We start from the raw sequence: 14,716 nt of genomic DNA on the forward strand, positions 1-14,716 counted from the left end.
ATGTCTTTGGGAGCTGAAGAACCAATAGTGGATAATGAGTATGAGACGATAAATAATAATAATAATAACGTAGTTTAAACACCCGCAAATCCGCAATCTCCTCGAATTACATCCTCAGTTCATTATATCAAGCAACCAAAAATTAAATTTGCCCATAACCAACTAGAAAGAACAAACACTTTGCTCATAACAAGTAACATGCATCTTAAACTCATAGACCATGATCTTCTCCCTGTTAATAGAAAATGATCTGAACAACCTTGAGAAAAATTATCGAAATAACAAAAAAAAATTATTATTTTTCACTTATACAGCAAACAGCATCAAAATATCACCTCAAAACTTGGTTCCAACTGTAGCGATACATCAGAAGCTGATTAAGAATTTAATTAACAAATTATTTCATATTGTACAGCCGGAAGTATCACATCTACACGCTTAATTCCTCTCTCGTCTGTCAGTACCAACTGAAACTAGCATATACAGCGGATTAGGAGACCCTTGGGCTGAGAATGTATATTTGTTGTCGATGTGTGAGTTGCTGTATCTGCTTCAAGATTGAAAGCACATAACTGATACATTGGTTTTGTCGTCACGATCAATGAGAGTTCTTCCCTACAAAGGTCCATACTCCATAGCAATGCATATTTTGTTTGTTATATAGGGAGATGCTTAGTAAATATCAGGAAACATCTTGCTTAAGGTTTACATAATTTCATCATCGTTTGCTTCTGAATTCATGACAAAGCTAGGAAATGCCATGGTGATGTGCCTGAAATAGAAAATGCAACTATCAGTCAATATGAACTGGAGAAATTTTATAAAATCTTAGAAAGAATTAAAAAATTACCATGAACTTTTTCTCACTGAACTACCATGCCTGATGGCACTAGGGTGAGTTGAACACATGTGAAGTTTTGGACAGTTTTGCCCTTATCTACTTTATATATCTTATATATTGCTTTTACCCCCTCTTCTCTCCTATTTTCAAAAGCAGTTTAGATATTTTATTCAAGCCGTTAATGCTATTAGCCATACTTTCCCATAGATTATGATGTTTTCTGCAGTTTTAAGTTCGGTTTCTCTGTTAAAAAAAAGTTTTAAGATAGTTTTGTGCAAAACCCCAAAGTTCATGGTGGTTTTGTGAAGTTTTCCCCTAATAAAATTATGCCAGCTCATAACTCATGATATCCTCCTCAACAAATCATATCCAAACATGAAATATCAGGCATGTCACATGATTGACGCCCTGTTTCATTCTCGAAGAACGAAACATGTGTCCTCAACAAATCATATCCAAACATGAATTATTCAGAGATTAATAGCCGTGATATTTGAACATATTTGGAATGTAGTGCGCTTGTGTGATCAAGCATAAGCATGTGATTTTCCAAGGCCTAACAAGGTTTAGAGTGAATACGATGAAGAAGGCAAAAAGTTAAAAGGGGATTGCTTCAGCTATTGACAGCGTTACAAAATGCATTATGTACATTATGTAAGAATATTCACACAAAGTTCAAGGGGATTGATTTTGCTTTTGAGAACATGGAACAGTGTAGCTTATTGAAGCATTATTAACTGAGGACTATGTTTTCATTTATTGAGAAAGGATAAGTAATAATTAAGCAACCACAAGTAACAAAACATTGTTCTAGATTTAGAAGAGTGTGTCATTGTACGTGCACATTACCAAATAGAAATAAACAAGCACTAAATTATATTAACTTTATGAGATATTATTTGTAGAAAATAATGGGCAACAATAAGAGGCACCTTAAACTTATGCAACTTGAGGATTTAATATAGAAGGATAGAAGACTCACTTTAAGTATGGAAGAGTCATGTTCTTCAGCAATGATGGATTTTTATCTACATATTCCTTCCATTCGTCCGGATCTATCTTTCCATCACCCTTCTTATCTGCCTCCATGAAAGTCTGTAAAAGCAAAGAAATAATTGAAATCCTCGAAAAACCAATTGTATATGTCACTATGTTGCGGCAATAAAATGTGAACAGAAAAGACAAATCCTCACCTTATCGACTATTTGATCAACAACATCATCAGAAAGGCATAAATCTGATTCACTAAAAAGAGCCAGCACCATCTCTTTTAACTGTTGAGAGCAATAAAGAATACAAGGTTACTTTCATAGAATGACTTCATACAAAATAGAACAAAATCACAAAGTAGAAAATTAAGATTCTACCTCGACACGTTCAATATAGCCAGTGCGCCTTAAGTCATACAGTCTAAATGCAACTGCAACAAAAGAAGAAGAAAAAAACGAACCTTAGAAGCTAGTTGATATACTCAACAAGATCATCATCGAAAAAAGGCAGAAAATTTTGGAACTATCTAATAAACAGCTTATCGTAGTATATAAACCTCCTTAAAAGCTTGCATTACTCCCAACACTAAACTTTGAAGACATTGTATATCACTACAAACATCAATTATATGCACATGTCGTAAATGATAACAGCTCATACATGAAATTTTTTCCGTTTGTGCTGTATCAGGGTGGAAGATGCTTAAAGATCGAACAAATTCTCCAAAATCAATAACACCATTGCCTTTGACATCAAACAAGCCAAATACCTGCAAGCAATTACAAGATATTGAAATCATTAAATTGGGGAAATGCCAAGACAGTAAGTAAAACATGTATATCATAAACTTCCATATTATTATGAGCAACAACACTTTCAAACTTAAAAGAGTAGTGTTTATAAGATTGTTTTCTTTTTATGGGATCTTTGTAAAATTTTAGGGATGTTGGCTTTTTGACAAGTTCAAACAGTACCATTGCCAGTTCCTCTCCTCTATCTATCAACATATGTACTTTTCGCATAAGTTACTCTACTTTATACTCCTTCGATAAAACTGTGGTGATGCTCTTATCCTTCTTAAACAAACATTGCTCGTTGCTCTAAATGCGAAGATACTAAATTAATAAATAATTGTAAATGATTTCAACATACATATAGGCGAGATCATCAAATATCAGAAAACCCCTCTTAACTTCCAAAATATCAGAAAAACACCCCTTAAGTATCAGGACTATCACAAACCCCCCTTTAACTTTCAAATTTTATCACAAAATCCCCTAATTNAATTTTCAAAGTTAAGGTGGGTTTTTTCATATCCCCTAAACTTAAGGGGCCTTTCTCATATCCCCTAAACTTAAGGGGGTTTTTCTGATATTTTCAAAGTTAAGGAGGGTTTACTGATAATCATCCAAAGTTAAGGGGGCTTTATGATATTTAGCCTAAGATAAAATACAAAGTAAAAGATGAATGAGAACCAACCCTGTCTGCAAATAGATTCTTCTTATTGCAATTCTTGAAGAGGGCAAGTTGGAATTCCTCCTGCTTATAGAAGATGATTTATAACATATGAAACACAATCTTTTGGATAACATTAATACTCATAACTTTATGGTGAAGAAAATACCTTATGGATAAGCCCATCTTTGATTATGGCATGGCTTAATTTTTTAAATAGCTCATATAACGCCTCTACCTCATTTACAGTAACTGCATTCAGGTAAAAATAATGTGAACATGCACAAATAAGAGGCCAAAATCTAGATATAGCAAAATTTTGAGTACTAAAAGATATGTATAGAAACGTGTCTGCGCAGTCACGTGTGTGTGTGCGCACGCGTGTGTGTGGATGTATGCATAGATTGCATATATCATTATGTACCTATCTATATCTAAACATGCACCAGTTAGGCACATGAATGCACATACAAAGCCTTAGTACTTCCAGTCAATCTAAGCCAAAGTTTACATTAGAACTCAATGATAGTGTTTCAAATAGAGAATTCATCCTTAATCTCCATCACCAAATTTAAAGGCCCAAAAGAAGTATATTGCTAGATTACTGTATTCCTTGTTAAAAGGGAGTTAATCTCGATTGAGAATTACAATGATAGATTACTGTATTCAATGTTTTCAAGGCTGAAACCAAATGAATGAGTCAGAGAGTCAGTACAGACACGCACAAGCAGTCTCGGAAGCAAGAAGAGTAGGATCCTCGTATCCAGGTGTGTGCTTGACGTGATTCACATTCTTCGCAAACACACAGCCCATCAAAACAGAAAACAGCAATTTAATCGAAATACAATCAAGAACAAAGTGCCGGCTTTCTACTGAATATTTATGCACCTGTCAATAAATAGGAAAGGAAAAAGGTTTAACAAGATAGAATATAATATACCTATAGAATAACATTGAGACTAATGTAGGCTCTTAGATGTGCATATAACACAGAAGATAATGTATGCTTATGGAAATTAATGACGATCATTGATTACGAAAGAAAAACTACTTATATAGAAGATATTAACATAGGAAGCAATGTGGCTTGAAGGTCCGCATACAAATTGGAAAGAAAAATGCATACCAAACTTTAACATTGATCACAAAAGGGAGAAATACTGCAAAAAGTACTAAATACAGATGACATAAATCAGGCTGTTTCGTCGACTAAAACATAACAATTGTAACTCCAGCACCACACATATTTACAGATCAAAAAACCTTATACAATACAGTTCTCCTCAATTATTCCATGACATTGACCCACAATTTTTAGTGCTCTTATAAGCATAAAATCCCAGCATAGTCACAATATATTGATAACCAAAACATGAGCTAAAGGTATCATCCTAATTTGGTGGAGTAAGAAAATTCCTAAGATAACTGCACACCATTCAAATTTTCATCTCGGGGAATGTTATTTAAAAAATTGACTTTAGAAGGGAAATTTACAAGATTGGTAAAAATCTTTTTACTGATAGAGCCTCCAGCCACTTACAAATCAAAAAATAGCCAATAAATTGAATTTATTCAGAGAGCTACGTGACATTAGCTCATCCATTAACTTTAGAAACCATCTTTTTCCTTGAAAAGCTAAGATCTGTGATTTTCTAAATAAACAATCTTTAAAAGAAGCACATAAATTCCATTAAGCCCAATTTCTGTGGCCATCTCAATAAAAAAGAAAAGAAAAAAGAACAAAAAAAACCCTAATCAGGATCCTTCGCATGCTTCATTGGAACAAACCCAGTAAAAGTTAAACTTAGGATTTCCAATGCCACAACAATCATAATCATAAACAAACAACTACAGGACCCAATTCAAAACAGAACATGAAACGGAGGAAAGGGGCAAAAAGAAAACTTTATACAAAAAAAATCCAAATAATTGTTGAAAATACAACTTAAATAGAGTTCTCAATTGCGTGAGAAAAGAAAATGCATCAATTTGAGAAGAAAATAATTAATCCTGAAATTTCCACTCACCTCAGAGACTCGAGAGCACTCGTTTGCTTTGCTTTCAATCTCACGATCATATATCTGTTTATTTCGAATTAACTAATTTATTTATTATTTGAAAAAGGAAACGGAGGAAGAAACGAGAAAACGGAGCCCAAAGTCAAAAGGAATTTTCTTGACAAAAGACCGATTTTGAAGCTTTATCAATAAAATCTAATTTCTTAGATCTAATTTCTGGACAAAATATAGTTTTTAATATAATTAGTATGACTAATCATATGTTAATTAAACTTTAAAAAATACACTATACTAATTAAACTTTACTAGGGTATAAGTAGACATTACTAAATACACTGACTAATAATCCCGTATGTTTTAAAATTTTACTAGTTTTTACACACGTGCAATGCACGTGATTTAATACCATGATTAAGTATTTTTGGCAGTTTGTGTTTATTTTTTTCTTTAAACTCTTACATCCCGATTATTTTTTTATGTTTGTTTAAATGGGATACACCCAATTTAAATTTTCATGTTGATATTTGAATTGACAAAAAATAAATATAATTTAAAAATAATTTTAATTTTCATATTATTTTTTACCGATATGAAACTAAGCTTTATTTGAGAAAGTATAGCATTGCAAAGTAAAAAATATTAAAATAGTGTTATACAAGGAAGGTGAATATTTAAAACCAATATGGCAAAATGATTGATTTAAAGTATGTTAAAACGATGCAAAAGAAAATATGAAATTTATTCCTAATCATTGATAGACTTCATAAAAAAATATAAATTAAAGATTAATGCTAACTCTAGTATATTTTTATATGATAAAAACATCCACATAAGAATATAAAAGTACTGAAAAAAATTCATAAAACTCCCTTCTAAAGATTCCTAATTTCACTCAAAATAATTAAACTATTCTATAAAATATTCATAAAATTTTGTTTTTATTTCTTCTATTTTATTTTTTATTGAGTTAAGATCAATCTGCCGGACTGGGTGCTTCGCCAAGGGGATACTCCTTAGCAAATAAACTCGGCCGTAAAGCTGTCACCTGCCGATTATAACCAACGGGGCGAACCCCATAGAAAGTCAGAGCTCCTAGAGCAACCCCATCTTGATCCTTAACCAGGGGCCAATCCATACGCCTCGGGACGGAAGCGCATTGGAAATAAGATAGGGGGAACATCCTCTCCATGTTGGGCAAGAAAAGGTTGCGGTCCTCAACTCTCCGCAGCCACTTATAGCCCCCATCATAAGCAGTGCTTGCGTTGAAGTCAACAAAGTCCCCGAAGAGATATCCAGGTTTGGTTATGGGCTTACGGCTTGGGCTTTCAAGTCGAGCGTCCGAAACCAACGTCCTGAGAGTGTCATGAGAAGCTTGGGTGATCAGTTCCACGCGACTCTTCTCCCTCATCCGGAAAACCGGGAGTTCTAAACGCGAGCTGAAAGTTATGTTCATGTCTGCACCACCTTCATGTCCAAAGTGGTGGCGAAAAAGAAGAGGCTCGCTGGTATGGCGCACTACAAAAAGAAGAAAAGAGTTAGACAACTCAAAATCAGACAAGTTCAGACGCGAAGGTCGAACCCCGCGTCAAACAAGTTCAGACGCGAAGGTCGAACCCCGCGTCAAACAAGTTCAGACGCGAAGGTCGAACCCCGCGTCAAACAAGTTCAGACGCGAAGGTCGAACCCCGCGTCAAACAAGTTCAGACGCGAAGGTCGAACCCCGCGTCAAACAAGTTCAGACGCGAAGGTCGAACCCCGCGTCAAACAAGTTCAGACGCGAAGGTCGAACCCCGCGTCAAACAAGTTCAGACGCGAAGGTCGAACCCCGCGTCAAACAAGTTCAGACGCGAAGGTCGAACCCCGCGTCAAACAAGTTCAGACGCGAAGGTCGAACCCCGCGTCAAACAATCTCAGACGCGAAGGTCGAACCCCGCGTCAGACAATCTCAGACGCGAAGGTCGAGCCTCGCGTCAGAAAAGTTCAGATGCGTGGGTCGACCCTCGCGTCAAAAATCTGAGACGTGGAGGTTAAACCCCTCGTCAAGAAGATTAAACGACGGGGTCCAGCCCCGCGTTATGGGAACGAGTTTCCTCGTTAATTTCAAGATCAGAACTTGCCGGAGCAAGTTTAATGACCACGAAGGTCGTACTCACCACCGATCAAAGGAAGCTGGGGCGTCACATTCGCCTGAGCAGCGGCGCCGCCGGTCGGCACCGACGGTGCAGATCCCCGAACCGTAGCGGCATCAGGCTTGGAAGCGACGTCGGACTTGGAGGACTTCTTTGGTGCCATTGAATCTCGTCGGAGAAGAAGAATAGTTTTCGCCGGAGATGAAAACGAAATTTCTTTTTCGTTAAATTTTCAAGAAGAGTCAAATGACTCTTGATTTGACCCCTAGCGGTCTATTTATAGACAGCTATGAGCTGTCAAATCCTAACGGACGGGATTCGAGGCCATCAGCCCGCCCAATCTCGACCCTCGCGTTCGAGTTGATTCAGCTTCCAAACGCGATGCTCACCTGCGCGTTCAAATTTCCCAACGCTGGGCTCACCCACGCGTTCCAATTCTCAAATGCAGAAGGCATCTCTGTGTTGAGACCACCATGAACAGCAATTTCTTGGTTACCAAAGCGATCAAAGCCAGGAAGAAACAAACGACTCCACTGGGGAGTCTGTTGGAGGAGTACAGATAGAGTACAGTCAACAACGGCGAAATCATCTGACTCGATCAGGCGGGAAGAGCAATCAATCCACCAAATTCTGGGATCCAAAGTATTCCGAAAATTCGTCCCAGTCAACCGCGAACTTTCGAAAACTTTGGAGGGGGTTCTGTAGGCTGTCTAAAAATCACAATAGATAGCTTATTCAAACAAGCTCCGACAACGGAGGTCACAATCAGACGACTTCCCAATCACTGCATCCGCAACTCCACAATTGCCACAAACGCGACCTCACTTCTGAGATGATTGATCTTGATGGCTGTGACAACAGCATGGCTAATATCATAGCAACTATTAGAGATGCTGATGAGCAGTGGGACGATTTCAGAAATAAAAAGTTGGACTCAGTTGGTGAGTTGCTTGATAGAGAGCTATGGGCGAATATTCATCTTTAAGACACTATGGATGTTGATTCCCGTCTAGCTCCTACAACGAAAGCTACAATCAAATAGCTTTCGGGTCGATGATCGAAACATATAGTCGAATAGTTGCTTGGTAGAGAGCTATGGGCGAATATTCATCTTTAAGACACTATGGATGTTGATTCCCGTCTAGCTCCTACAACGAAAGCTACAATCAAATAGTTTTCGGGTCGGTGAACGAAAGTTGTGAATGGAGGGCTTTTCACATAGGTCGAGAAGAGTTACAATTCAACGACACTTCCAACGACGGATGAAAACTCTATTCAGCAGTCTTCACAATCTACAGTGAAAGTTACAATCTGACGACTTTCACACTCCACAACAGCTAAAAGCCAGGATTACTGAACAACGGTCCTTGCAATGCACCACAGAAGAAGCTACAAGTCAAATAGCTCATTCTGAAACGCGGATGTCATCCTCGCGTCACCACTTTAAAAATGAAGGCGACCCCCGCGTCTCCAAGGCACAATCCAAACGCGGGCGACCCTCGCGTTCATAGGGGTTCAATCAACGTTGACCCCCGCGTTTCCAAGCAGGCAACAAGCCAAAACGCAAGAGACCCTCGCGTTCAATGGTGTTCAGCTAACACCCAACTTCGCGTCTCAATTCAAAGAACACGAAGTTGAGTTCTAAACGCCAGAATGGGCGTTTGACTTATTCAAACATAAGTCGAACGGTTCCAAAACCGTTTATCCCACGTCCTGAGGGATTTTCACCCACGTAGGAGCGGATATAGGGGTCAGTTACAACCCCTTATCCCCCTATAAAAACTCAACGAACTCAACTGAGTTGGGGGTTGGATTTTTGGCATCTGAACCACAAGGGGTTGATTGGATTTTCTCTGGGCTCAGATCAGAGGCTATTGGCCGGCTCGTTGAAAACCACTCTGGCTTGGAGATTCAGCAGCAACGAAATCCTTGGAGATAGGATTTTTGAATTAAACTCAGAAGATCAAATCTGAGAGGATTCTTCGACAACAGAAAAACAGCTTGATCACTAACCGAATTTTCGGTTCCAACAACTATATTCACAGAGTTCAAACTCGTTCAGAGTTCTTAAACTCATTCAGAGTTATTTATAAAACTTTCCACGAAAGTTCATCGTTCCCACGAGATAAAGACGGTCGGATCGTCAACGGAGAGCAAGTTCGACGCAATCAATCGAAGGAAGCACTCCATCGCTGCCAAGAAGAACCCAGTTTTAAACAAATGGGAAAACCAAATTCGTTTTCCTCTCTTTTGTAATCAAGTTGTAACCGAGATCAAAGGAATCAAAATCACATTTTCTTTATTCTCTTCTTTGCAATTTTCCCTACGGTAATATTGACCATTAAAAATTAGAATTTGATTATAGATAAGGTAGTTCAAACTATAAAGGGGTATATTTGTCTAAAAAAGATTTTCTGAACTCGTGCTTTTAAAGGGAGTATGATTTTGATAAAATCGATTACAAAAATCGATTTTACTAATTATAAAAAAAAATAGAGCAATTTTGTTTATGAAGTTTCACAAGGATCTTTTTGAAAAAACTCTCAAGTCAAAATCGTCAAGTAGCTAGCAGTTAATTTATTAGGTGCGGGTGATGGCTGCTATCCACGCATCCGCTTCCTCTCAGGGCCTGTTTGTTTCGGAAAAAAATTCAGAAAGTGGGGGAAAGTGGGGGAAAATAAAATATTTTTTGACGTTTTCCTCCACTTTCAGAGGTTTGGTTCGTCAAAGCTATAAAAAAAAGTTAGGGAAAGTATGAGCTGTCACTATATTATTGGTTGATGTGAGTAATTTTTGATGTTTTCCTCCACTTTCCTTGTTTAGATTTTTTTCTTGTGTTTGGTTCATTCTTAAAAGATGGAGAAAAAATATAAGATGAGATGAGTTGTCACCATATTATTGGATGATGAGATGAGATGAGTTTTCCTCCACTATCCTTGTTTTTTTGGAGGAAAGTGATGGAAGGAAATTTTAATGAGATGTGATGAGTTGTCACCATATTATTGGATGATGTGAGTAATTTTTAAAGATGATAGAAAACGAAGAAAAGTGGGGGAAAGTGAGTTAGATGAGTTGATTGATGTGACTCATTTCTTGTGTTTTGTTTATTTTTAAAAGTATGAAATGAGATGTGGTGGGATGAGTTGTCACAATATTATTAGAGGAAAGTGGAGAAAGTGAAGAAAAGTGGGTTTTGAAAAGTGGGGGAAAGTGAAAAAGTGAAGGAAAATGAGTTTTGGATTCTGGGGGAAACGAAACAAACAGGCCCTCACCGGCGGGACCCACCCGTGCGTTGACCAAAGCAATTGAGGTGTTTCCTCGATATTAGTTTGTTCCCGTTAAATCCAATTTTGAATTTATCGCTCACATCATTTAAATTGCTGCTTAGTCCATTCAACTCCGTACATCATTATCAAGTAGTTCAATTATTATTCATCTAATTATTTATTCGACCAAAATATATTGATCACGTCCAATTTACGCTCAAATAATTCTGGTTGAAATTTCTACAAATGGGTGAGCTGTACTTGCTTTAATTCGTACCGGATGAGCTCACTTTTACCAGATTTCACTAAGGGGCTGTTTGGTTGTATGTTTTTACCATGTAAAAGGATGTAAAGTGTAAAAAAGTGGGTCCCAATGTTAATTTTCATCACTTTTAATTGTTTATTTGTAGTTGTGAAAATAATGTAAAGTGATTTCATATGCTAATGTGACTTGTAAATTGATTTCATAAAAAAGACATAATTTTAGGAGAAAACTGATATTGAAGTCAGAAAAAATAATAAAAAATAATTTCAACCAATGTGATCATTTGAGTAGGGATCATTTTTTTCACTTTCCAAATAAACAATTAATGATACATTTGCAAACCAAATAAGCAATTTATAATTCCAATGAAATAAAAAATAAACAAAAAAATTATTAAAGTGAAATTGATGAGGTGGACAACAACTTTTCAAGTTGTGTCATAAATACACAGTTTTACCAACAACAACCAAACAGCCCCTAATTTTGTTTTATAATCTGAACTATGCCCGTATTAGGGCCTGTTTGGTTGTATGTTTTTACCATGTAAAAGGATAGAAAATGTAAAAAAGTGGATCCCAATGTCAGCTTTCATCACTTTACATTGTTTGTTTAAATTCTCTTTTACATGAAAAGCTTACATCTTTTGATGAGATGTCATCGAAAGCAAAATCACCAAAATTAGGAGTGATTTTGTTGGAAATCTGACACAATGTCATAAATGTGTCCAAAAAATAATAAAAAAGTCAAAACCTTGTAGAAAGTGGTGAGGTGGATAACCACTTTCTATTTTGTGTCAATAAAAAAGTCAAAACCTTGTAGAAAGTGGTGAGGTGGATAACCACTTTCTATTTTGTGTCATAAATACACTAGTTTACATTATACTATACAGTATCCAAACAATGTAACGCTATTATTTTAGAATTCACAAAGATTCCTAACCAAACAATGTAAACACTCAAATGGAAAGTGGTGAGGTGGATAACCACTTTTTATTTTGTGTCATAAATACTCTAGTTTACTAAAGGCATCCAAATAGCCCCTCACTGGATAAGGCCGTATCTAGTAAGGGGAGACTGTATCCAAATTACTTTTTTGCCCTTGTTTTTCTCTTGATGTAACTTGCGATGACAAAAGGAGTTAAAACTTATTATGCATGAAGAGATCGTGATGTTCATGGTGATGTTCATGACGTTGATCTCCCTTTTTATTTTTTAAGAATAGACCAATAAGAACGGAGCTGTTACCAACTAAGCGTGATAGCAACTTGGATAAAAGCTAGATTAAGGCATTAGCTTAATTTTAGGGTTAATTGTGAATAGACTCCCTATAACATCACCCAATTGCAAAGAGATTATCCGTAGTTCTTGTGAATAGACCCTCTAAGTTTTTTCCCCCCTCTTAAAATCGTTCAAGATATTTGAGGAGGTGAATAGCCCATTTATAATTCTGTTGGTGATGATAGATACCCAATTGTTGTTATTATTAAATTTTTTTAAGAGTTGAAAAAGTACACTAAGGAGTGTATTCGCACTTGAGACAGTACTAACTGTGATCTATGTGTAACAAGTAGAATCACCAGGAATCTCATTACAATTGTGTGATACTACAAGAGGTCTGATCTCAATTAACCTTTAAATTTATGTCGTACCTTTCTAAACTTACCCTAGGAAACGCTGTAGAGAGAATAATTACCTTATTTAATAGATGATGCATAACAGTAAAAACTCTTTCCAAATCCACATAGATAGATATTATAATTCACAAGGCAATATCATTTACCACTCTCAATTAATTATTTAATTATAAAAATTAATATTATACCCTAACGTTTTATTAATAGTTTTTTCCAAATGAATCATTACCCTGTTCGAATCAATTAAAAGAAGAAGCATATGTTTTGCTTTGCAATTTTGGTTCAATCCGTAATAAACAATTTAAAAACCTCCTAAATAATATATTTTTTGTCTAAATTGCACCAAAGAAGAAAGAGCTTTGCTACAAGGACCCAAAATATGAGACCAATAAGAAAAACAAGTGAGGTGTCCCCCTCCTATTGAGTTAGTCATCATTAATCTATTGGATAATAAGTTGGTCATCATTAATGATGGGCAACTCAATAGGAGGGGGACACCTCACTTGTCCCCCCTATTGGTCCCATATTTCGAGTCCTTAATTAAGGAATTTTTCAAGAAGAAAATATGGTAACTTTGCTTGCAACTCTAATATAAACTCAGAACTTTTAAAATATAATAAATAAACTATTGATAATATATAAGTGTCTTTCTTAAATGGGAAAAGTGTTCCTAAGGTGACGCCTTAGATAAGCATCTAATGACGCGGTCTAAAATTACATGATTGAGCTACATTATGTATGATCCGTTCCGTTGAACTTGATCTACATATTCTAAAACCCCAACACACCAAGTTTAGGGTGAACCCGTCGTCGTTTGACCCTTCATCCACTCGTATTAATTTTAATGGTTTCGAATGAATAGAACTTTTTACGTAGCTCGACGGAGGGTCAAACAACGACGAGTTCACCCCAAACTTGGTGTGTTGGGGTTTTAGAATATGTAGATCAAGTTCAACTGAACGGATCATCTACAATGTATCTCAATCATGTAATTTTAGATCACATCCTTAGATGACTATCTAAGACCTAAGCTTAGAAACACTTTTCCCTTCTTAAATTCACATTTATTATATTATTTGATAATGAGATTGTATGACCTAGAAGACACTAGAGACTTCACTATATGCGTCGGATTCATGCTCTTTCTCTTGCTCTTAAAATATTGAGATATAATATAATAAATGTGAATTTAAGAAGGGAAAAGTGTTTCTAAGCTTAGGTCTTAGATAGTCATCTAAGGATGTGATCTAAAATTACATGATTGAGCTACATTGTGTATGATCCGCTCCGTTGAACTTGATCTACATATTCTAAAATCCCAACACACCAAGTTTAGGGTGCACCCGTCGTCGTTTGACCCTTCATCCACTCATATCAATTTTAATGGTTTCGAATGAATAGAACTTTTCACATGGTTCGACGGAGGGTCAAACGACGATGAGTTCACCCCAAACTTGGTGTGTTGAGATTTTAGAATATGTAGATCAAGTTCAACGGAGCGGATCATACACAATGTAGCTCAATCATGTAATTTTAGATCACATCCTTAGATGACTATCTAAGACCTAAGCTTAGAAACACTTTTCCCTTCTTAAATTCACATTTATTATATTATATCTCAATATTTTAAGAGCAAGAGAAAGAGCATGAATCCGACGCATATAGTGAAGTCTCTAGTGTCTTCTAGGTCATACAATCTCATTATCAAATAATTTTCTCCTAACAAATATTTTTTTTCCTAATAAAATAATAAAGGAAGTTTAAAATTGTAAACGATATATTGGCAAACCATACATTACCAAGTTGGCAACTTGCTACAAGGACGTAGACTTAATTATTTAAACTAATTAATATAAAGAAGTCGCCCTTTAGACACCTCATGTGGGCCCGGTCCTAAATGGCAGGGTGCTATTATAGGGGGAGGGTTTATCGTTAGGCCAATGGGCCGAAAAATTAGGGCTACCAAGTAGTAGATATTAAATTAAGAGAATCCCGCCCAACAAATGCAGACTTGCCTATTTGCCACTCTACGAGGAATCATGAGACAAAGGAGGAGCATATTTTCACGGTACTAATTTTGAATTCAGCAAAACTTCAAGTGGAGGTTTCTAATGTACAG

The 14,716-nt window shown here is 36.3% G+C and overlaps 1 protein-coding gene across 2 annotated transcripts; it reads right to left on the reverse strand.

Moving 5' to 3' along the window:
* LOC109848743 (calcineurin B-like protein 7) lies at positions 261-5,440 on the reverse strand. 2 transcript variants are annotated; one of them, XM_020418403.1, is made up of 9 exons: positions 5,314-5,440; positions 4,012-4,174; positions 3,456-3,538; positions 3,311-3,370; positions 2,492-2,600; positions 2,209-2,261; positions 2,035-2,115; positions 1,824-1,936; positions 261-772 (listed from the first exon to the last, which is right to left on the reverse strand). In XM_020418403.1, exons 2-9 carry the CDS (start codon positions 4,097-4,099, stop codon positions 706-708), a joined length of 654 nt encoding a protein of 217 aa, XP_020273992.1. In that variant the 5' UTR covers positions 4,100-4,174; positions 5,314-5,440; the 3' UTR covers positions 261-705. The 2 variants fall into 2 exon arrangements, with proteins under 2 accessions (XP_020273992.1, XP_020273982.1); XM_020418393.1 differs by having other exon boundaries at positions 4,006-4,174.

The sequence above is a fragment of the Asparagus officinalis genome, chromosome 1, assembly GCF_001876935.1.
Source record: "Asparagus officinalis chromosome 1, Aspof.V1, whole genome shotgun sequence".
Lineage (NCBI taxonomy): Eukaryota > Viridiplantae > Streptophyta > Magnoliopsida > Asparagales > Asparagaceae > Asparagus > Asparagus officinalis.